This window comes from Strigops habroptila, chromosome 4, assembly GCF_004027225.2.
Source record: "Strigops habroptila isolate Jane chromosome 4, bStrHab1.2.pri, whole genome shotgun sequence".
Classification (NCBI taxonomy): Eukaryota; Metazoa; Chordata; class Aves; order Psittaciformes; family Psittacidae; genus Strigops; species Strigops habroptila.
This window is the reverse complement of record NC_046358.1, coordinates 24,461,788-24,486,970: the sequence shown is the minus strand read 5'-3', so window position 1 is coordinate 24,486,970 and position 25,183 is coordinate 24,461,788. Positions and strand designations below refer to the sequence as shown.

Genomic DNA, 25,183 nt, shown 5'->3' with positions numbered 1-25,183 from the left:
TGTGTTGAGCAGAACGGTGAAGGGTGATGGTTGATCACTCCCATTCAGACATGTAGGTAATTGACAGTGGGGCCCAATTAACAATAAGTAGCCCTGAAGCCAACTTCATCATCACATCTTACTTAAGCACTCGTCCTATTTCATTTATTTATTTATTTACCTGGTTATTTATTTATTTATTTATTTCCATCTCTTCCTTTTGGTCACTTAAAAATTTTATTCCTCAAGAGGTCATCAGGTCTGAGAAAAACCTTGTTTTTTATGTGCAGCCAGTTATATAAAGTATTCCTTGATGGTTATACAGTGCTGATAATGCATCTTTTTCTGCTGTTTTACTTAGATGACAGTGCCTCTGCTGCAAGCAGCATGGAGGTAACGGATCGCATTGCCTCTCTGGAGCAACGTGTCCAGATGCAGGAAGACGACATCCAGCTGCTCAAATCTGCCCTTGCTGATGTGGTTCGACGCTTGAATATTACAGAGGAGCAGCAGGCCATGCAGAACAAGAAAGGACCTACCAAAGGTTTGCATTTCAGATATCTGTAAAATAAGTAGTGCAATTCAATGAGTGTTTTATATGTATTAATATAGGTTATTCTGTAGATCTTTAAATACTCAAAATCAACAAATCAAACTCAAAATAAAATACATTTGAAATTTAACCTGTTAAAGAGAACACATAAAAATCCAAGTGGTTAAATCTGTGAGCCTTCTACAGTTCCCATGAACAAGCAAAGCATTCGTGTGTTCTTAGTGCTTAATCCACTATCTACATTTAACCGTAGCTACCACTTCCTGACTTTTGATCTTGATTAGTTTCTGAACTCTTTAGAGAATGCGTCATCTTCTGTGGGTGAAAGGCCTAATAGTTTTGTTTTGGTTTTAAATCCAGAAACATAAATTTAAGTCAAATGTAATTTCAGTGTAATTAAAAATGTCTTAAGTGTCTTCTGGCAGACATAGCCAAAGACAAAGCTGTAAGCTAACACAGAGATGACATGACCAAGGAGATGATGCAACACCAGCTGCTCAGCTATGAAAGAAAGGTAGAGCTGTGGCTGGTGCCTGACTCAGAGCAGCAGATCCAGGGCCAGCAAGGTGGCAGGTGTGACATTCATTGCCATTCGGCGATATACTTTGCAGTGCTGCACTGTGGTCTGTCTTGGTTCCTGCTCTGCAAGAATAGGTTGTCTGTATGTGAATCGGAAAAGCTGGAGTTGACTATCCGGTGCTTTGCAGTAGTAAAGGTTTATTAGAACCCAACCAGTGTGATTTACTGTAGTCTTTGTGGCTGCAAAAGTCTGGGAGACTCTGTATCTCCAGTTCAACAGAATGCAGGAGGTATTTTTGGGTAGCCCTAGGAGTAAGAGTGGTGGCAACCTAGATGCAGAAAGTATGGCTGACTTTACAGGCTCTCTGTTGGGTAAGTTAAGAAATTGTTTCTTATGGGGTCCTGATATGTATTAATATACATTTAAAGCTAAATTCACACTGGAAATATAATATGTAATTACAGATTCATAATTTTCTCAGTTGGAAATTAGGACTTCCTATCAACTCATTTATTTGTGACTGCAACAGATATTTACTTTTAGGCATTGATTTAAAAGAATAGGTAAGGAACTACTTAATTAATTTGCTGAACTGAGGTGTTGTGTTTGTTATCATGCTTTGTGCCTGGAGATGAGGAAAGGAGAAAGGGACAGAATTACAGAGCCAAATTCGTTGATTGTACATCATGCTTAGTTGTTGGACAGAAGACGCAGTAAATGTCTGTGATCTTGTTTTCTTGTTCTTTTTGCTTTCTGCTGTATTCTCCTCATTTTGTCTTTGATAAAAAAAAAAAAATCAGATAAGTTAAATGTTACTAAAGATAGCCTCCGCTACAATAAAATGTTCCGCCAAATCTGGTTGTACAAGGGATTCAGAGGCTTTATGTTGCCTGTAAAATAGATATTAAGTGGTGCATGGAGGAAATAAAGTCTAGTAATTACTACTAGGTTGTAACCGAATCTGTTCGTCTTGCCTGCTGGCTTTACTTAGCAAAAACACAGACCAGATTTTCATGGATTCTCTGAGCAGAGTTGAACTCTAAATCAGGAGATGCTTTCTTGGTTGTGGCAGATCGTTAAAGCCATAGTTCAATGTACATTGAAGAAAAGCTGCTGTAAGCCTATCTGTCTGTCTTCTATGGCTCTTTTGGAGGGGGGGGTGTTGTGTGGGTTTTTTGTTTGTTTGTTTTGTTTTAGAAGTGTATATAGCATAGATACTTCCTAATGAATGTGTGAAATGACAGTGTAAGAAGTTTTACTGTAAAAATGCAAATGAATGACTACAAATGTCAGTTGCTCTTCCATTACAAATTACTGAAATGAGTCCTGATAATTGCCAACTAAATTCACTTAATTTCTGCAAATAATTGCTACTGTAACAATTTATGCAAAGAACTTTAATTTTGCTATATATCAGTTGTATCATTAGTGTGTGGTCAGCTGTATTAAGCATACTCTGTAACATGAAACAGAATCTGAAGTATTCTTATCATTTGTTTCTTCCAGCTGTTATGTAAAATATGATGGCCTATTTTTCCTAGTAGGCACAACTAGTTTATAACAAATAGCATGCAATTACTTAGCCTGAGATGAAGCTGAATTTCAGTATTTTAACTTGGAATAGCATTATGGAGGCTCCTGGGGGAGACTGTTAAGAGAGGGGCTTGCTTAGACATGGGCAAAACTGGAGTGGTAGCCTTTCGTGTTTTACCACTTGGGTTCCATGGACTCAATCTGGTTTCTTCCCATTTATCATTTAATGACTAATTCCACATTTAGAATTGTAAAAAATGGAAGTTGATCTCACAATGTGTCATAAAGATCTTGTGTATAAAAACAGGGATTTGAAGCATATTGTATGCTCCTTCTTTTATTTGATCTATAGGTGAAGTAGATCAGGATTAAAAGTGTGTGTGTGTCAGGGGAGGCTCGTGCCTTTGGAAAAACAGCATCCCCAATGTACTGTTTAAAGTCTGGAACAATAAGCTTCATGGGACAGAAGACTACATTTCTGAGTACTTCAGATTTAAAAATTTATTTCAGTATTTCAAGTGTCAAGCTTGTAAACCTATAATGGAAAAACGCTTGAGCTTGTTTTCAGTCGTTGTGTGTGTTCTTGTTCTAGACTTGAGCTAGGCAGCTTAAAAGCAGCGTACGTCACGGAAAGCGAGCTGCTTATCTTGTCCGTTTGTGGAGCCCCTTCACTAATGGTGATTTGGGGTTTTGTTTGTTTTGGTTTGGTTTTTTTCCTCCGCTGTTCCTTATTTAATTCAGCTACTTGGTGGAGTTCAGTATGGCTTCCTGCCTTTGTTTTACTTGTGTTTGTTGTTTTTTCCTTTTGCGATTATTAGTTTGTTTGTAAACTTAACAGCCCTATTAATCCATAGATCAGAGTATGATTAAAAAAGCTGCTGCTGAGGCTGATAAACATGTCAGTCCTACTACCACAGGTAAGACCTTGAAGCACAGAACTTCCAAAATAAATGTTACTGACAAAGCAATAATACTGATTTGTTCCAGTTACTGACTTCTAACAGCAATGACATGTTTGGGGTTGTTTGACCGTTATGTCAGTTACCACTGGTGTGAACTAGCTGTTGTAAATAAAACTAAACAGCTCCAGAGTAAATAGTGGATTAATTGAATAATGTATAGTTTTTCTGTGTGTCATGTGAGAGATTCATGGTGTTGCTTTCTACACTAGCTGACCATAGGGCTAGATCTTGAAATCTCTAGTTCCAGAAGTGCGGGTTCTGGGTTGGTGCTGGATTTGAACCAAACCTCTGTTAAAAGTTGCAGGTGTTATTCCTGGCTGCTGCTAGTTTCGATTTCCTAAGGTTAGGAGAGTAAACAGATTCCAGCTAGTTCATTCCAGCTTAATTTTTAATAGGCATTTTTTTATAGAACTACAAAGAAGGAAAATATTTTAATTACTTGTTTATTTAACTTTAACTTTAATTGTTGTTCTAATTTGTGATCTTAAAGCTTTGTTAAAGTTTTGTGGGCTACAGAGATCTGGTCAGGAAACAAGTCCACAACTGCTCAACTATAGCTATCTGTGATTCTGTGGTATGCAACAAAATCAGTTGCATACTACAGAATCAGTACATACAGATTAATTATGATTTTGCAGCAATTAGTCAGGAAACAAGCACTAGAGTGTCCACCACTAAACTACAGAAATAATTTGATTTGGAAGAATGAATACTGTAGCAGTAGATAGGATCATGATACCTGAATCCCTTAATTAGAAACTAAAAATAGAGAGACATGAGAAGCCAAAGTACAGTAGGATTTAGGTGTTTTGTATAAGCTCTAAAGACAGCATTAGTCTGCTAAAATAGATCATGGAAGCCACGGCTCAATGGCACCATGAATTATGGTTAGGTTTTCTGTAAAGCTTCCCATAAAATCAGAGAGCCCTTGCTCTTCCCATCCTTGCTAAGATCGATACTGTCTCACTCTTATCGATCTTCTATGGTTATAGGCTCTCGGATCCTCAGTGAGCCTGGAGAAAAATTTCTTCTTTGTTTTCTTTGTCTTGTTTTCATGTCATTCTTCAGTCTTCTGAGCCAAACAAACCCCGTTCCTGCAATATTTCCTTGTAGGTTGTTTTCTAAATTTCTTTCCTCTGAACAAATAAATGAATATGTAACAAGTAAGTGTTTATTCTGACAAAGTTTCAAGGCAAAGTTTGTCTTGAAAGTTGCATTCCCTGTATTCACTGACCTAATCTTCTCAAGGCACAGGCTTTCACATCTATCTTCTTTAGTTCAATATATGAAAACTTCAAGTAAACAAGTCAATGAATGCTTGCCGTCAGTGCTACATTAAGGTGTTATAATATAATCTAGGACTGTATACAACTGTTAATGTTTCAGTTTCGCTTTTTAGATTATTTATCCTCAGCAATCTGTTTTTGAAGAGTATTTGTAGGTGTTCTCTCTGTGATCCTCTCCAACTTCAGTGAAATTTTATCTTATGTTCCTAGAATGACTGCTCAAGGACTTGTGACTTGTGACTGCTGCCTTCTCTCAGGTGTTGTTTCTCTGAACCCAGAGACTTTTGGCATCTTTAGAAAGCTGGCTTGTGATACAAAGTTCTATCAAATTTCAAGTGGTTCCAGCTTTTTTCCCTGCTGTAGAGAGAGCAGTAGTCACGTTTGTGTCTGTTTTCAGGCTATGGTCCACTGTGGTTTTCGTGTTTGTACTCATTGCTTGCAGGTTTAACCACTGTTGGTTTTGTAACTAATTTCTAATGTGCTTGAATGGGACTTTTCTGTTATTCTAATATTAATTATACGTATGACATGTGTATGCTTTTTTGAGCCAATGTTTGATCAGAAGAACTTGGGTAGATAATGTCAGCTCATTAAGTCCACTGTTGTGCTGACTTCGATCACTTGCTGACTTCGATCACTTTCTGACTAACGCGTAAAATTCCTTCTGTCAAACACAAGCCCACGTTCTTTGAAAGAAAACCTTTTGGAGGAATAGGGATTTCTTAATAGATAATTTGCTTGTGAAAAACCTGGAAGAACATTGACGGGTGAAGAGCAGGTGTTTCTGGGATGCCAACCTGCCTTCATTTCTAGCAAACCTCTGAATTCTATCCAGGAGGGCAAGAGACTAACACTCTTTAAGAGAGCAGGATTGGTTTTGGTGGCAATGCATTGCCTTTGCATTCACCTGTAAACTCCTTGAGCTACGACAAGAGTTTTACAGATGAGAAAGGTTATAGAATTGTGTGCTTAAGCCATATGCAGATGATTTGCTTTATGTGACTAATATTAATAAAAATCCTCCTTGTTATACTTATCATCTATGGTGAATATGGCAATAGTGAAACAAAAGTGATGCTTTAAAATATTCTAATGTTGTTTGGGGAAAAAAAAGGCAAATTAAAACAATGACTCCATCTTATGCTTGTTTTACAGCAAGACCGCTGGTACAAACCCTGCCTTTAAGGACTACTGTTAATAATGGAACTGTATTACCAAAGAAACCAAGTGGCTCTTTACCTTCCCCATCAGGAACCAGAAAGGAAACTGCATCCCCAGCAGTAAAAAGGTATGCATCTATCAGAAACCTTATAATTGCAAAATTGGTGGTATATCTCCTCTTCTAAGCTTTTAGATGTGTGGATTTTCTTACTTGCAAACTAATGGTCTAAATGTTTAGTTTGGAAAGAAGAGGAGAGATGGGTTTCATTCTGAGGCTTTAAACTTATTTGTTCTACTTAGAATTAAAGTTTTGCCATGAATATTGAAAGAACGCATAATGCTTGGTCTGCTGGTTTGTGTTCTTGCTAATACAGTCTAGCATATAAAGAATAAAGCATTTCTACTGTGCTGTTGCACATGACATGAAAAGTAGTGCAAGAATTCTTTTAGTAGATAGTAGAAAATGTATAGTTTAGAGAAATTGCTATTGTTACAAATCAGTATGTTACCTTTGGTGGTTTTCTCTCACTAAAAATTATCATAGAAACTGCATGTGCAAGGTTAGAAGCATCTCAGGGAGGAGGAAAATTCTGCGCCTAACACATTTATGCAAATGAAAACATCCATCTTTAGATATTTTACCATTAGTATGTATTTAAGTCCTTTTAAAAATTACTACTCTGTCTCAATTTGCTCTGTGTGTCTGTAGTTGTTTTTAAGTGGGCTAGGTGTTTGGTAGATCTAAGTTATGGGAATGCAGTGGGTTGGGTGCAGCAAGTTCAGGTTACATGTGACAGTTATTGTGGTCCTAATCTGCTGTATGGTTTGCCTATAAACGATAATAGTGTGGAGGTTTTTTATTTTTTTACACTATTGTGTGTCATCCTCAGCTTCTTGTAGTGATGATGCTGTCAGCTCTGAGGAGGGCAAGTTGTGGAGATGAGAGCATTAATCTAAGATCTGAGGTCTCTTTTGTAAAGAGAATTTTTCCTTAAAGGAGAGATGGTGACTAAAGATACATCACTCTTTGTTACTGTGATGAAGGGGACTGATTTTCCAGGAAACTTCATGTTTTGTTATTGCAGAGAAGCTGTGCTGTGCACAATCAAAATGGGAAAATACCATATTTGTTTGTGTCGCACAAACAAGAAGTCCTGTGAGCTCCTATGAACTGGGATCACTGCAGCTGTAGGTTTTGGCAGGTTGGCCTGAATCAGCCCTTAAGATGATGAAGGCAAATACTGTATGAACAGTATATATACCATTATCAGAATTATATTATGAGAATTTTGAAAATGTGTGCAAAATTAGTGTTCAAGAAGGAAGGAATACTTTTTTGTATATGCTGAATTTTTAAAGAAATTTGTTCTTTATGAGTTATGTTTTTCCTTCATTCTCATAATTTCAATCTCACTAATAAAGTTTCAAGTGATAATTATGAAACACATGAGAGAGCACAAGAGTTGGCATACTTTACTTGTGTATAGAGGGTGTGATTCCTGAGACTCCACACTCCATCCCTAAGGTTCAGCGTAGCGCTTTCTGCCCCAGAGCAGGGTGGATGAAATGCAGGTCAAGATCATACTCGTGCTTTCTGTAGTAGGAGCATCCTTTGCGTAATTCATGTGGTCCATCAAGTATTGCTGTAGCCTGTAGGTGTTATCCTAGCTCAGGATCCCTGTAGATAAGTGACACTCTACAGGCCTTCCACCTGATCCATATGCAGTCTGGATACCTGGAGTGCCAGGGAGAAGTCTTTAGGGAGCATCATTAGGGAGCATTTTTGGACTGTCTTGGATCCTGTATGAGAGAGTCTTCCACAGGATAAGGATTTAATGTGCCTTCATTATGCTTTATCCTTTCTCTTTGCTGAAGAGGCTAGACCGAAGGTGCTTTAAATCTGCAGTATGAAGATGTATATTCGGTTTTGGAAAAGAAAAATACAAATGGGCACTTTTGCTGAAATAGGTGGACACTTAAAGAGTGCTCAGGAGAGTTGGAGTTATTCCATGTCCTGAAAACAGCAGTTATAAATCCAGGTGCTGTGAAATCCCCATTCCCTTCAAATGCCATAAAAATCTGTATTTATTTACTTTAATATGCAAATGTTGTTCTTTAATTTTATTTTTTACAAATTATAGTAAATTATATTTCTGTGCCTTGCCTATAAGTATACTTCACGAGGAAGAGAGTAAAATGGTAATGACCTCGCCAATGAATTACTGTACAAAATGTTTTTTTGTAAATTAATCTCTACTCTTCTCATTTGATAATGAACATTAAAATAACTGGTGGGGTTTCATGTTTTTATAAAAAAATCATGCTCCAAATATTCAGTATTCAAAGAGGGGAGGGGAGTTGGAACTAGATGATATTTAAAGTCCCTTCCAACCTAAATCATTCTATGATTCTATGATGTATTGAGTGTTCCAAATAGCTTTCTTGCAAATAGTCAAATAGATTAATCCATTTTGCATCCATTAAGATGAACTCATTCATGCTTTGTATTCATACTGGACCATTTTACCTTCAGGAACTGTACATGTGTATGCATAAAACAGTAATGGAAATACACCAGCAAGATCAAATAGCTTCTTTATTTTTAAGATGTAGGACTTGTTTATTTGTGTTAGAATCTTCACTTGGTGTTGAACAGTTTATAGATGATATGTAATTTTGAATAATTTTTTTAGTTCTGATTTCTGCTAAGCAGTCATTTTTTATAGTACTCTTTTCATATAAACTGATTCCAAAAGTACTGCTTCTTTGCAGTGTAGGTCTTCTTTAGTCCTAAATGTAGTGATGTGGCAGAGCAGCTCTAAATAGTATCGTTCACAGATGTTTTAAAACTTAATTTCTGCTTGGATGCTTTTAATAGTTTTCCTGTACAACATAGGTGTAGAATTGGAAAAAAAGAACTTTTTCAAAATATGAACAAGGTAAAATTTGAAAAGTGAAAGAAATTAAAAAAAAAGAAAGCATTTTCTTTTTTTTTTTTTATTCCCCCAAGTCATCTTCTAAACCTTTGGTCTGCTGTTGGGAATTACAAGTATCTGCTCAGATTACTACAGTAGAAAATATCGTCTTCAATTTTTTCTTACCTGTGACCGTATTTTCAACACAGGCAAACATCCAGGTGAAATGGAGTCCTTCCCAAATATTTTACCGAACAGCCTTATGAAAAGGGGGATTACAAACAAATAACTTCTGATTCCTCCATTCTCTGCTACTTTCACCATTTAGATTAGGAAGTGTGTGATGTCCTATTGAAATGTCTGTCCCTTGAAACAGGATGTCACGTGTATTTATATAAATACATGCAAATAATGTATGTGGGGACCAACTGTGCATCCATACATTCCTCTGCTTAGAAGCAGATGTACCTTGTATGTCTGCAGACACAATCTCATTTCATACAATAGCTGTATTTAAATGTGTTGGTTAACTCATTTGAACCCACAGGTTGGTATATGGTTTATCTGCCTTGCTGGATTACCAAGGAGATGCGGTTCAGAGGTCACTACATTTTCTGATTTCCCATTTAATATTTGAAATGGAAATGACTTCTTCTGGCAGGAATATAAAATTGGAGGTAATAAAAAAGGCTCGAGGCTGAAAGGGTGGAACTAGCAGGCTTTTATTTGTGTTCTGCCGCAAATTCTCTCAATGACCTTATGCAAATCATTTAACCTCTATGCATATTGGTTTTCCATATGTAAACCATGTATCTCTGGATATCAGTAGGTTGTTATATGCTTAATGTGATAATTAGATCCAGATCTTGCAGAGTGTTGAGTAACCTCAACTGACTCTGACTTCAATTAGAATCGAGGGCACCAAACCCTCCTTCAGCATTCATATCTCATATAGTCAACACCCAATTATCCAAGTTATGGAAGGAATGAAATAATCCAAATAGAGCAAAAGCACAAATCCAAAACATAGGTGAATTGGACTATAAAACTATATGATGGTAATACAATGCAAGACAGAAAGGCTGGTGATAGTGGGACCAAAAATTCTGGTCCAGCACCAGCAGGCGCTGCTGTACTCAGGAGCTGGGTGCCCTGTAAACACAGCTGGGCAGCTTCCAGGTGCAAGCCAGCTAATGCAGAGCTGAAGTGATTTTGTGATGGGCTGGGTAATCACCTGACACAGAGAATCAAGTTTCCTGTCTCTGTTAAGTGTTTCCAAGTAGTCTTTGCAAAAAGCCTTTGCTCAGAGGATTTGATTTTGAACTTATTACTATTTTTGTTGTAGAAGCGTATAAGCTATTTTGAGTACCAGCTTTTAAATGCTGCCATATTTTTATTCTGAACTTTGTGCTTAGAATAATTATTTGAAATTTTCATTCAGAATAAGATGAGCTTTGTGTATCATGAGCAGAACTTTCCCTTCCCCCTGCACTCTTCCTTTTGCATGTAATGTGGCTTGAAGTTCACTGCTTAACACTAAATTTGTCTTTGGAATTCGGCCAGTGCACAGTAGTAATGTTTTGTGTTCCCTAATAAAATCTAGGGGTTTGTGACTCATCTAGGATAGCTTTGTTTCCAAGAGTTGAGGGGGAAAAAGGAAAGAAAAAAAAAAAATGAGGGAGGAGAATGCAGACAGTACCTTTCCCAGTAGGGATGCTGCTGCAGGCTGCAGGCTAGCACATACTTTGCCTTTCAAAAGGAGACAATCAGTCATTCTTCCTCCCCCAGCAGACTGCAAAGTAGTACAATGATGCAAAACTCTGACAATGGAGATCAAAAGGAAGAAGCTGGAACAAAGAAAACATAAAGAGCTTTGTTTGTAGGGAGAATAAAATACTTTAATATGATAAATTCCTGATCTTCTAAACTCTAAACACATGGACCCTAAGAAATTGTTCAGTCGCCTGGAATTAATGTTCTGTGTTCTGTTCTGAGGGTAGTGATAGTTTGTAACTGGCACATACACGAACTCTATATCGAACCTTCAATTAAGTCTCCTATTTAACACTCTCAAAGAAAATGTTTTAAAATAAACAGAATATAAATGAAAAAGGAAATCCCTCTCCACTGAACTTCGAGTGGCAGAACTATTATGCCACTTCACTGTATCTCTAACAATTAAAGTTGTTAGCGCATTTTGCTCAAAGGCATAATGAAATTGAAGTCATATGTTATTCTTGAATTTATTCTAATTGATTTAAATGAGGGTCAGAAAGAGTGCTAGACAAGTTTCAAAAAATTAATATCAGTTACTGTCTTAAGATGATTATACTATTTTTTAATTTTATTAAAAAGCTTTTTTTTTTTAATTAGTAATTCAGTATATATTTTTTTTAATTTTGGCCAGATTTGTTCACCACAATTCAGTAATGCAACCATCTGAAACATTCATGTTATGCAGTGGTATATGTATGTATATATGAGGATTTATTTTCTTGTCTTTATTGTTGCTTTTTTAAAAGTCTTTGTCTTCTAGCCAGATCATCTGTCTTGTTTCTTCAGCTAGCCTCTTTGATTTTCTTTTTTTTCTTGTTTTGAGTGGCTTTACAAATGGTTGGTGTATTCCAGCATTGCTGAGATTTGTCATTCAAAGATACATTGGTGTTCTTAAATGTATGGTTTGAAATGATCAAACATCTAACTGAGTCGATAAGCACTGTGTTGTTTACTCTTGCACGTGACTTCATATCTTGAAAGCATGCAGTTGTGTCTCTTAATGTAAGTTTGGTTTAAATGTCTTGTTTCCACATTTTATTGTTGCATTCACTTTTTATTCTGCTTTGTTTACGCACCTCTCAATCTGGATTAAGCAGGTCTGTGAATCTTCTCAATGCATGCAAACTGAAAAAGCCTGCTCTAAGGTGAGGGATCCTTAACTGAGCTTCAACACTACAAAGCTATTGTTTTTCCTTTCCATTTCAGTTAACCACATAGAAAGTGGCTGGTTTAATACAAGCATTAATATGGTAGAACTGTAATTATTATTCCCATTTTTAACATTTTCAGAAGTACATGTTTCAAACTTTCTCATCATTGATAAATGCATTGCAAAATTTTGATAATTTTAGCATGAGATAATGCAGATACCATAACTAACATAATTTTTATTATAGGGGTGTTTCATTAGACCACATTGCTGTTTTATGTTAAAAATTGTGATACCAAATGTTATCTTTTTAAACAATTGAAAATGCTCTCCTTTCATATCACTAAAGTGGAAGCCAAGTGCTGGAATCCAGTTATAGTCTTACAAACCTGTAAGTTAAATGAACATTTTTCCATCATTTTAAATTCCTCCTCATATGACAGTGTTTCTACTGTAGCCATGGATATAATCAGTGGTGTTTAACACTACAGCTACCAAAGTGTGTATATGCCAAAACTGAGTTAATATAATGGAGTTATAATCCTCTTTTCCTACCTCCTGCTAATACTTCTCACTGGGCTATTGTTATTGTTGTTGAGAGTTTAAAATAAAATTTGTCAGAAGATAACATTGCTAATTAGTTTAAGCAGTAATGGATGTAAGCCAAAAAAGTTTAAAAGAATTTTGTTCTTGTGGTAAAAGTAGTTTTTATACTGATATGAGACTTCATTATTCAGAAAGAAGATAGCATTGCGCTTTTAAGCTTTAGTCCCACCCATTTGGGGGTTTTTATCCACCAATTCATCTTCTGAATGTTGATAGCTATAAAAATAAAACCCCAAGCAACATTGAAATTAGTTTAAAATTGCTTCTGTAACTGAATTTTTTTTCTAACATTAATATAATTTGGTGATTTCCTTACTTTGATTTCAGTGTAGGCTGATATTGCCTATTCTTTTCCTTAACCAGGAAAAGATACCAAAATAAAGGTCTGATCCTGCAAAATCACACAGAGAGAATGTTTTTGCAAGGACTGTATATAAAGTAGTGGAAAGACTCATGCTAATAAAGCTATTTTATTTGGAGTAAACATTTTCAGTATCAAGACTTTTTTTTAACTGGAATAGTATTAAATTGGATGATGTTACAAGATGCAGGGAAAACAGTTAAATGTTAACAGTAAATTATTTGATTTACTAACGGAGGTTTTTTCATGCATTTGACATTGAGATGACTTGGATGATGTTAGGCTAGTGTAGGAGACACTTATTTCTGAAATGGAGACAGAATTCTTTTTACTACCTTTTCCCTTCTCCTAGGAATGTAGTTTGTTCTGTGCCTGTGTGTAACTTTGCATTCTGCTTGCTCTCTTACATTGCTCTCTCCACAGAAACACTATTTTTTTAAAATATCAGCTTAATCATTTGAATCGTGCTTATTTTTAATACAAAAATGAAGCACTCAACATCTGGCCTACCATCACATGTTCTAGAAAGTTTTTTGTCAAGCTGTCCGAGCTGCATCTTAACATTTGCCTGCTCTGTTGAGCTCCCCTTGGATGGGGGCTTCCTTTGTTTCAGAAAGCCAGTTGCTTTGCAGAAAGACTCTGATTCGGTTGCTCCCACAGTTTCTGTATCTGAGCTTCAGCTGAGGTGTTGAAACATGCCTCTCCATGCTCGTAAAAAGACATGAGGGAGCAGGAATATATTTGTAGGGTTTAATTTGGTTTTGCCCTTTTTAAAACTGTATCAGCGGTGGTGTACATTTGATAAGCTGAATTTTTTTTGACTAGAAAGAAAAGTCTATATCTCATTTCTTTTACTTATGAAGAGCCAGTGCCTCTCTTACACCACATATAAAGTGGGACAGAGCCTGAGAAGCTGACTGAGATAACAGAGTAGGGATAGTTGTTAGAGGCTAATGGGGAGGTTTGGAATAGTCCTCAGGGGTGCTTGAGATGAGCCTTATGGGAAGCAAAGCATCCCTGGAGGTGTACGGAGGTCAAGGGGGAGCTGGCTGGAACTGGTAAAAGGGGTGACTGGAATGAGACTGGGTCTTGAAGGAGTGAGAACAGAAAGAACTGAAGTTTTCACAGAGGGAGGGAGCGAGTTTGAGATTGGGATTTGGGTAGAAGGCTGTGAGCTTGAAAGCTGTCATTGGTGTCCATAGCTTCTGGGGTGAGAGAGCTGCTGAAGGTGGTCATTTAGTTACAGGGATGTTACAGGTAAAGGACATTTCTGTTCTGCTCTTTGAAAGGGAGAAAACAGCACAGGATTGGGGTAAGGCGTAATGAGACCCTGACACTGAGTCCTGTCATTCAGGCACGGCTGTCGGGGATGATTCCTGCCTCAGACTGAGTAACGCTGCCTGCGTCTGTCTGCTGCACATGGAGCGCAGCAAAGTAAAAAGCATCATTCAGTTCGTGGCCTTACCTTTAGCTGCTCCCTCTCCTGCTAGGAAGCACTGCTTTAGGGAGAAGTGCTTTGGACTAAAGAGTAACCATAGTAATTTATCTCCTATTAGGTGTAAGCTTTGAGTGGGCTTCTCTTTCACGTACTAAGTAATACTTCTGGTTTGGCTCATGTTTTCTCATCAGAGAAAGCTGGATGTCTAAGGGGTGCCATAAAGTCATACAAGAGCTCCCTGATAGCTATCTTGGCAGGAAGGATGGTTGAAGAGATAAGGCAAGCTTTAAGCCTTTGAGAAATCCCTTGTCAGGAGATGTGGGAAATCTATTTATACATGTAAGTAGGAAGCACACTTTTTTGACAAGGTAATAAAAAATGCAGGCTTGTTCACCATTAATTGAACTTTGGGCTATGTTAAAGCTAGCTTTGAACCACAGAACAGTTGATACTGAATGAAGACACAAAGTTAGCTTGCTGGTGCTCAAATTTTGACCTACTTTTGGCATTCTCTGTAGTCTGCTTGGAGTTGTCAGGTAATATGCTTTCTCTTCAAATCTTTCACTTTCTGATTAAGAAAGTCCAGAACTATGGAGTAGTTCAGAGATTTGAAATGCAACCTGGAAAACAGGTATTGAAACTTACTCTATGATACTGGTTTAGCCCATCTTCTATTTCATGATTAAGGAAAAAGCAGTATGTTTGTTGCACCAGGTACTCAGCAAAACTCTTTTTAACAAATCAAGCTATGATTAAAAACAAAGGTGTACTTACTTTTAGGGTCATCATTCTCCAAGATACATTTTTCAAAAATATTTGTCATAGACGTAAGTGCTTTTACAATGCCACTGTAAAACTTGCTCCTGTTTTTATTAGCACCATTAAGAGAACCAGTTCAACTGAGCGTGTGTCCCCAGGCGGTCGGAGGGAAAGTTATGGAGATTCCAAAGGGAGTCGCAACCGCACTGGATCCACCAGCAGTTCATCTAGCGGTAAAAAGAACAGTGAAAGGTAATGTTATCTAAGTATCTATCTCCTTTCTCTGCCTATTGCCCTAATAATGAAAGTGGTTTCTTTAGTGAAATTAGTTTCTCTAGTTTTGCAAATATTGGGAGCTTTTCTAATTTTTTTAAGCTCCAACAGTTGGACAAAAGTTTATTTTAAAACATTTCAAATAAAATAGGTTTTCAAATTTAGATGGCATTTATTTGCCTCATTTCCAAACCATAAACAATGTGAGAAAATTCAAGTTGCCTGGAAAAGTTCATAATTATTAAACATGCTCTTTTCCATTATCTTAGTGATTTCCTGTGGTGTTCAAGTTCCTGACGTGTACTTCTTCAAGTTCCTGGTTGTGGTGCATTGACCCCAGCTGGTAGCTAAGCACCGCATAACCACTCTCTCTCCCCCAGCAGGATGGGGGAAAGAGAGCAGGAACAGCCAAAGTGAGAAAACTCATAGGTCAAGATAAAGGCAGTTTAATAAGTGAAGGAAAGAGGAAGAATAAACAAGTGATGGAAAGCAATCACTCATCACCTCCCACATGTAGACTGATGCCCAGCAAGTCTCTGGGCATGACTGCCTTGGTCTGGTGGTCAGATTAAAGAGAAATGGAGAGAGAGGTTCCCATGCAAGTACTAACCAAAGAAATAGAATAGAGTGATGCCTATCTCTGTGTATCTCTGATGGTACTTGTCCAAGGGTTTCAGACTTATGATGGTCTTGAACAAATAGGTGATTCATTGAGGTTTGTCAGTATTGGTCAACTGGTTATTTCCTGTATTTCCCAGACAGATTTTAGTCTTGGCCGTTTCATTTAACTGGTCCTATCCCAGTTTCCTATGCAAAAAGTGATGTTGATGGTGCTGTTTCACTGTCTCACAGATGATGTGACTATAGAAACACAGTGTTAATGAAGATCACATAATAACCTTATTTACCTGCTCTGTCTGGGCATCAGTGCAATCATAGGAGTCAATGAGCTGCTCATAAGCTGATGGTACGGCACAAAGCATCCCTTTCTTTTCATCTCTTCAGTGTCTTTGCTTGATGTAAGGAGTGACTGAGGCTGTTGTGTACTAATGGACAGCCTAAATATGGGTGATTATGTTATTAATAGTTTGTTTTCTGGCTTATGTTTTCAGCTATGAAGCAAGAGAGCAAGTGTGCAAAGCTTATGAAACTTGTGAGAGGCTTAGCAAATTATGGGAATAATGGAAAAATTAAGAATACAATTAGACAAAAGGTTATAAAATTGTAACTAAGGAAAAGATAATATTTATACAAACTAAAAATTGAGCCAGGTAAATCTTATTGGTACTGTGTATCCATGCATACGAAGGAGCTTTTTATAAGTTGACAGAATTCTGCAGGACTAAAGGGTAGACTTGTTTCTGGAATATGAACAGGAATATTTCACCTGCCAGTGGTGAATGTCATTACATTTCCAATTTACTGTAGTAATTTGCTGTAGTTTTTGAAGAAGTTTCTAACAAACATATGACGGTCCTGCAGTGTCCTTTCTCTGAGTATTTTATCTTGTATAAAAAATTTCAATAGATCAAGTCTCCAGAAGGTGAATTCTGTGTGTGTTGTGCAGTGGAAAATATACCTGTCAAAATCTAAACACAGTACTTTGCAAAATCTGTTTTTTTGAAGATATCCCTGAGTTCCTGCTACCCACATAAGGTGATAATTATCTGAAATTAGTAATATGTTAAAGCTACTATAGACATAAGGTGAGAACATTAATTAGTTTGTTCATTTAAATTAAGGAAAGATAAGACTTCTAGTAGCTGCATGGAGGTACTATACACTTGAAAAATGGATTCTGAAGTAGATAAGAAATAACAACATTATGACATAATGATTATCTGCAAAATGGTTTTGCTTCTGCTCTAAAGTTTTTAATTTTTTTAATTAAAATTTTTTAATTTTTTCGTACTATTGTAACAGAAATCCAATGGTTATGTCATTCTGCAGTTTTTAAGCCACAAAGGGTTGAGCAACAACATTGATCAGATACCACTTACTTTGGACTGAAGGGAGAGGTCCAGCACACAAGTGATGCAGTGCTTACATAATGTGCAAGTATCCCAAGGAACTACTTGAAAGCATGTGTTAGATTGCCTTAGCTGGACCTAGCCATGTTGATGCCACTATGGGAACAACCATTGTATGATTAGAGAGTTTTCCCTGGTTTCTGTCACACATTAGCCTGAAGGTGTTCAGCCCCACATTTCTTGCCTCCTCCAAGAGTGTCCTTATCCTGTGGAAGAGGCTAGCTAAAGACTTGCCTCATGTTTCCTGTTGAAGCTGGGCCACTGTGCAAAATATAAAGCAAGAGTCATGGGATTAGAGGGAAATGGGCATAATTCTATATGCTAAGACCTAGGGAGCTAAGGCTGTCCTCCTAAAGCTAACTATACGTATCAAAGAGGAAGAGGGAGTTAGTTAACCATCTACTCACAACCTTATTCTTTGTATCCTTGATCCTTATGGGTTCCTTCCAACTTGAGGTATTCTGCCTCTGGTCTCTAGATGAAGCTTAAAGCAGAATGCACGCCAGGAATCTAAAAAGGCAATCATGAAATTATTGTTTTTCAAAGTATATAGACTTGTAGTCTGTTACACAAAGCCATTATGCTATAGAAAGCTATTTTTAGAAGCTTTAAGCATAAGGAGTAAGGAAATGGCTGTAATCTCCCATGCTACTCTGGTGTGTCCCAGCTATGAGCCAGGGGTAAGCCCTCCGAAGGGTTAGATAAGTAGGAAGTGACACAAGTTAATGAAAAAGGCTAGTCAGAGCTCTGAGCTGTTGTGTGGTTAGGGTTTGCATAATTAAAAAGTGCACATGATTTGTTTCATTACTGACATGAATCAGTCTTTCACATTAACTTGATTAGCTTGATAGGTCAGCATGGTCTGTTCAGAGCTAGGGACACTTTGTCTCTAACATGGCAGCATTTCTGACTAGTACTCCGTCTTACAAAGCTTTTTATTTTCTAAAAATATCTTCATAAGAGAAGATGTTAATCTTGGTGTTAACAATGGCAACACATCATGCTATTTATATAGATGAGATTGGCTGTGCACACCAGCTTGAAGCATGAATTTTGTTGCATGATTAATACTGATATGATGAAAAGTTGGTAAATCGGTGGGTAGGATCAGTAGAATTCTTATTTGTTGTTTTGGTTTTATCACTAAGTAAATGTATTATTCTCAACGTACCTGTCAAATCAAGGCAAAAGAAATCATAGAATCATACAATAGATAGGGTTGGAAAGGACCTTAGGATCATCTAGTTCCAACCCCCTGCCATGGGCAGGGACACCTCATACTAGGACATGGGCAGGGACAGGGTGGGGACACCTCATACATACTTGGGCGACACCATGTCACTTAAGGCTCTGTCCAGCCTGGCCTTGAACACTGCCAGGGATGGAGCATTTGCAACTTCTTTGGGCAACCTGTTCCAGTGCCTCACCACCCTCCGTGTAAAGAATGTCATGGTTTAAGCCCAGCCGGTAACTCAGAACCACGCAGCTGCTCACTCACTCCCAGAGGGATGGGGAGGAGAATCAAAAGAATGTAACTCCCACGGGTTGAGATAAGAGCAGTCCAGTAACTAAGGTATAATACAGAACTACTACTGCTACCACCAATAATAATAATGATAAGGGAAATAACAAGGGGAGAGGATACAATTGCTCACAACCCGCCAATCGATACCCAGCCCGACCCGAGCAGCGATCTGCCCATTCCAGGTAACTATCCCCCGTTTGTATACTGGGCATGACATGCTGTGCTATGGAATACCCCTTTGGCTAGCTTGGGTCAGGTGTCCTGTCTCTGCTTCCTCCCGGCTTCCTGTGCCCCTCCTCACTGGCAGAGCATGAGAAAAGTCTGTGATCGGAGTAAGCATTACTTAGCCACAACTAAAACATCAGTGTGTTATCAGCATTGTTCTCAGACTGAAGTCGAAAACACAGCACTGCAACAACTGCTAAGAAGGAAAAAAATGACTGCTACAGCTGAACCCAGGACAAAGAACTTCTTCCTTACATCCAACCTGAACTTCCCCTGTTTATGTTTGAACCCGTTGCCCCTTGTTCTGTCACTATGGTCCCTGATGAAGAGTCCCTCTCCAGCATCCTTGTAGGCCCCCTTCAGATACTGGAAGGCTGCTATGAGGTCTCCACGCAGCCTCCTCTTCTCCAGGCTGAACAGCCCCAACTTTCTCAGCCTGTCTTCATATGGGAGGTGCTCCAGCCCTCTTATCATCCTTGTGGCCCTCCTCTGGACTTGCTCCAACAGCCCCATGTCCTTCTTACGTTGAGGACACCAGAAATGTGCACAGTACTCCCGAGTGGGGTCTCACAAGAGCATAATATAGCTTTGTGTCCCTTTCATGCTTCATCAGAAACAACACCCTCAAGCCTGATTATACAGAGGCAAAGGACAAAGAAAACAAATGACTGCCATGTCTTGAAGAAGACTGCTTCTTTCTGGCCAGGGTAGTACTATCCAGAGAGCTCCTCAGCTTTTCTGTCTCTTCTTTCTCCACACACTTCATGTTTTTTCCCCTGAAGTTGTGCCAAATGTTTTCTCAAGACAGAAAGGCAATCTGATCTCAGATTGTCTTTCAGGCAGCAGTGCAGTGAGAAAGAGAAGATGTTTTAATCATGATGGTTATGTGCTTTTTGAGTTTTACCAAGTTCTGTCATTCACCAAGAAACAATTGAGTATTTCTGTGTTTTATATAAACTTTTTGGAAAAGCAGGATTCGAGCTTTGTTTTGCTCCTTAAATCCAGAGAGAAACAAAGACATGAAGTAAGTGAACGTGCAGTGATACAGTACTTCCACTCATCTTCATATGCAGAGAGACATTGTAGTTAAGAATGTATTCCTTGCTTTTTATTACAATTGCAGACTGCTTTGGAGTAACAAATCTCACTGACTGTCCTGGTTTCATCTGGCATAGAGTTAATTTTCTTCCTAGAAGCTGGCGCAGTGCTGTGTTTTGGCTTTAGTCTGAGAACAATGCTGGTAACACACCGATGTTTTAGTTGTTGCTAAGTAATGCTTACCCTGATTGAGGACTTTTCAGTCTCTCCTGCTCTGCCAGTGAGGAGGGGCACAAGGAGCTGGGAGGGAGCAGAGACAGGACACCTGATCCAAACTAGCCAAAGGGGTATTCCATACCACAGCACGTCATGCCCAGTATGTAAACTGGGGGTGTTACCCGGAAGAGACTGTTTGCTGTTTGGGTTGGGCTGTGTGTCGATCAGAGAGTGGTGAGCAATTGTGCTTCACTTGTTTGTTTCTTCTTTCCTCTTTTAGTTCTATATCTCTCTCCTTGTTATTTCCCTTATCCTTATTAATATTATATTGTACTTTATCTTAGTTATTAAACTGTTCTTATCTCAATCCGTAGATTTACATTCTTCTGATTCTCCTCCCCGTCCCGCCCGGGAAGGGGGGAAGGCAAGGGGGTGAGTGAGCAGCTATGTTTGCTGGCTCGGTTTAAACCACAACAGAAGCCAAAACTAATGCAGCTGCTCATGGCTAGTGTCTGTGTTCTCTTATAACTGGAATAACTTTGCAGAAGAGGAGGATTTGGTAGTTAGTGAAGGAAAATCTATAGTTTTGAGAACACAAGGAGAATTGAACACGGAAGTTTTAACATCTGCCATCAAGGAGCCACAGTGTATACTGGTTTTAACTGTGTCTGCCTGGGGATTTACCTTGTAAATGGTTGAATTGAAAAAGTAGTTTTATTTCTGTGTACACACACAAAAATATATCATTTGTATTACATTTTTAATTTTCTGTTGTTGCCTTTATATATGCAGACTATATGTGCATGCTTTTTAAAATAGACATTTCTTCACTATTTTCACAGCAAACCCAAGGAACCAATGTTCAGTGCAGGTAGGAACTTTTTAAAATTTTTAAGCAGATAACAACTGTGATGATATAATAATTTTGGGGTTTTGTTTTGTTTTCTGTGGATGCCTAGAAACTGTAATTGGGAATCTAAACATGATACTTACAGGCTGATGATGACATATTTTTAAAAAACTTGATTATTTTGCACTAGTTTTTATTGGCCCAATGTAAAAGTTTATTATATAGTTGTATAGTAGAAAAAGGCCATGTCTTCTTACCCCAAATATGTCATCCCTTTCAAAGCAATATGAAGGTTCTGTTAGTTACGGCATATGCCAAGTTCCAGCTATGATGCAGTCATGTTAATTTAGTCATAAAAGGAAGCCCTCAACTACTGTTAAAGAATGCCACATCTGTCCCAGTGCCTTATAACAAAATTTGTCAGATTACAAATAAAAAAGGTGTTTTGTTACTACAGTTTTGGAAATCTATCTTTAATTTGAAAGTCACTTCATTTTTGCCCACTTACATATTATCCTTGCAAACAGATACTGAAAATTAAACTGTAGGTATAAGTGAAAGCAGTTCGTCCTTGTCATTAGACAGTTACAAAGTTTTGAACAATTGTGATAAAGATATGAAGCTGAGTAGTGTATATGTAACTGTTACTTTTGTTCTGAAAAACCAAGGACAACTAATCTTTTAACAGAATTAGGAAGGAAAAAAACCCTGTTGATTTATCAGGTATATTATTTTGTGTATAGTTCTGTGACAGTAATCATACAGTTCTTCATACATTAAGCTGAAAAAGTAGAAAATCTTCTGTTTAGTACAGATTGATCATCATCCAACAAAGCTCTTAAGCCAAACTTCAGGATTTAGTGTAATTGATTTTGAACTCAGTAATATATAAAACTAAGTACATACTTAAGTCTCTTGTGAGAATACAATCACGGTTCATGTCCCTTTCATGAAAACTGTTGGTTTAGAAAAAGAAAACTGATTTGCACAGAACGTAGTTTTCTTGTGTAACATTTCTCCTTCCCTTGCACCATATAAGCAAAGATATTTGGAAAGGTATTCTGGCACTTTCCCCATAGATAAAGATCAGTAATTAAACAGATGTGACATTATTAATACCTTTCTCACCTAGATGAAATTCCTACTGAAATTAATGTTGTGGGGTTCTTTCCTGAGAAAGTTATACTTGGCATTTTACCTACTTTAAGCATATAGTTGCATAATGGAGCCTAAGCTAGTATTTTAATGATAGAAGAACTAAACAGAGCCCCTTAGCTGGAGGAAGGTGGTTTTGGCTGTAATTACCCACTTTGTGGCATGGAGTATGGCTCAGGGTTATGTCAAGCACTAGGTTAGCCTCCAGCAGAATATAACCGGACAGCCTGTAGAGCAAGTGTTTAGTGAGTTTATTGTATTCAAACACATCTTTATCTAGCCCTTCTGTCTCTGTCTCTGTAATCACAAGGGAAGCGCCGTGTGACACACTGCAAAGGTAGGCTTCAATTCCAAAACCTCATAGCTCTCAAAGCAAAATGGTGCTGGTGGGATAAAAGCTCAATGCATAAACATCTATTTTCTAACTTGCGCACATTTTGCAATATTCAAACTTTTCTGGTTCTTCTCAATGAAACAAAAATATTATGCCATCTATAATAGTCTGCTGAATTATAACCCTCAGGTGCACTTTAGTAATAATAATGGGTTATAATTAGATTCCTGTGGACTTATTCCAAAGAATTTGAATTAGAAAAATAATGTTGAGAGAGCTATATGGCAACACATGGATGTTCACTGTGTTTGAAATGGCGTTCTGCACTTCTGCTGAAAATCGTATAGAATTTGCCCCTTTGTTGGCTGTTCTGCTGTTAGCCTAACATGATTATAGAAGCCTTGGTTTTTCCCTTGCTTTTTCTTACTGAGTAGACTCTAGATTTTTCTGAACGTTGAATAAACAGACCTAGGCCTCCAACTAATTTCCCAGTGCTTTTTGCTTAGTGTGATAAAGTAGAGGTACATTTGGTAAGCATACTGTATTGTTTTCTAAAGCTTTAGTTAATTTTAGTGTAAATGTGCACATTTTGATGCATGTTTATGTCTGTGATAGAACCGCAGATTTATCTTGCCTTTTAGAGATAACTAGATCCTAACAGTTTTTCCACTAATCAGCATCTTTCAGCTTTGCAGCAAATCTAAAATTTCACATAGCAAAGAGTGTTTGTTCTCAAGGCAAAGTCTTTTAAAGAGTCTCTGCCTATGTGTATTCTTTGTACAATTTTATGCCTGCAAGCAGTAGTGGTCTCCTTTGCAGATCGTACTGGCATTCACGTGCGTTCTTAGTTCAGTTCAGTAACTGTTAAGCTTTTCAGTTATTTTCCACAACAATTTCAAATTTACAAAGTTGCAGATGTAAAGGATACATTTGTCTGAAAGTTTCACTATTGGTCTGTCTTTGTAGTTTAATGGTTGTCTGTCCTTACATCTATATCTTCACATTTAGAACTTCGCTGTCTTAAAAACTTAGTTAAGAAAAGTACAAAGAGAAGTATGTACGTTGATTATGTAGATAATACATCTGGATTAGTGCCAAAAATAAGTACAGATGGAATTAATATTACCAAAAGTTTGAAATAAATACGCACTATATATTTCTATGCCTAACCTAGTCAGCCTAAGTTCCTCTTTATAGTTACGGGAGAGAGAGAGGCATTCTGAAGGTATTTATATGCTTGGTATAATTTACCATACTTGCTTTTGGACGTCTGCTTTAAAATGTGATTAATTTGTCCAAAAGTACCCATTTCTCTCTATTTACTCTAATACAGAATTTTGAGTGACTAGGTCAAATACTTTCACTGTAGATGGCTAAATGCAAGTTTTGAGTCCCATAAGTTTCAGGTGAGAAAAGCAGTTCAATCAATTAAGCTTTTGTTCATTCCTAGACTTTGACAAGCACAGTCAGTGGTTGTCAGTGCTGAAAATCTCTTGCCTTCCAGTGCACCAGTGTCAGTAGTATTGGCATGTGTTTCAAGCTCATTAAATAGATGTTGCATGCGCATACAAACAGTGCTGTAATGCTCTGCTATTTAATGCTTTACCCTCTGTTTTATTTTCCAATACAGATCTATTAGAGTAGATTTTTAAAAACAGTTCCAGTATTCTAGCATTTTAACAGGCATCTTAAGCTCCAACCATCTGTCACTATTATTTCATCATCATCACTGCTTCTTTTCAGCATTCAGTTTTCTGTTGTTTTCGTTATATGTATGAATTCTGTAAATGAAACTAGAAAGCCCTAGCTGTAACCTTACTGTGACAGATCAGGTAGATCTCTTTCCCAAATGAATTGGTCTCAAGGCAAAATACACATGTATTTAGGTATTAGAGCATAGCTATGATGTTTATTTGTTCAACCAATAATTTTTATTAATTTAGTCAGGATTTGTAGAGTATGCGTATTTCCAATTAAAATAAAGTCTTAGTTTTCAAATTAAAAAACTAGTCGTATAGTTGTAATGATACTTAACAATTCATAGCATAATTTTAGCAGTCCTAAATTGTATATTTTTTTTTCATTTACGTGATTTTGTTACTTTTGCCCTTCCATTTCCTCTGTGCCCATGATTATTCTGTCTAGTAACTCTACAGATGTCACTGACTCCAAAACTGCTTGATTCGCATGAGAACAAGGCTGAACCCCTTGATCTGCCGATGGAGCAGCAAGAGCCAGCACGTTCTGAATCTGGACAAACTTCACCAGAAGTTCACAGGACACCCACTTTGGCCTTGCCAGTTCCCAAAAGTCCTAGTCAGACCTTCATGGCATTTCCCAGATCTCCTAGTTTTATAAGCCCCATGAAGTCCCCAAGTCAGTACTTCCAGATCTGTTATTAATCCCTGCTTTTCTCCCCCAAAAATATTTCTTACCAGTTCAACACATTACTTCTAGTATTTTCTTCTAGAACTGTTCACTTCTGTCAGCCAATTCAGTTTTTGTAGCTTCTCTCCTGTATGTCATTTTCCTTTCTTT

General features: G+C 37.6%; 1 protein-coding gene across 8 annotated transcripts in view; it reads left to right on the top strand.

Moving 5' to 3' along the window:
• EML1 (EMAP like 1) overlaps nucleotides 1–25,183 on the top strand; it is a 92,950-nt gene that overhangs the window by 35,663 nt on the left and 32,104 nt on the right. Inside the window, exons 2-8 of one of the 8 annotated variants that reach the window (XM_030481667.1) lie at nucleotides 341–523; nucleotides 3,440–3,502; nucleotides 5,989–6,121; nucleotides 11,783–11,830; nucleotides 15,117–15,251; nucleotides 21,149–21,177; nucleotides 22,622–22,648. In XM_030481667.1, the coding sequence (XP_030337527.1) occupies nucleotides 341–523; nucleotides 3,440–3,502; nucleotides 5,989–6,121; nucleotides 11,783–11,830; nucleotides 15,117–15,251; nucleotides 21,149–21,177; nucleotides 22,622–22,648 (618 nt within the window). Of the gene's footprint in view, nucleotides 1–340; nucleotides 524–3,439; nucleotides 3,503–5,988; nucleotides 6,122–11,782; nucleotides 11,831–15,116; nucleotides 15,252–20,522; nucleotides 20,541–21,148; nucleotides 21,178–22,621; nucleotides 22,649–25,183 lie in introns of those variants that run through there. The other 7 variants (XM_030481660.1, XM_030481662.1, XM_030481661.1 and 4 more) reach the window with 7 other exon arrangements.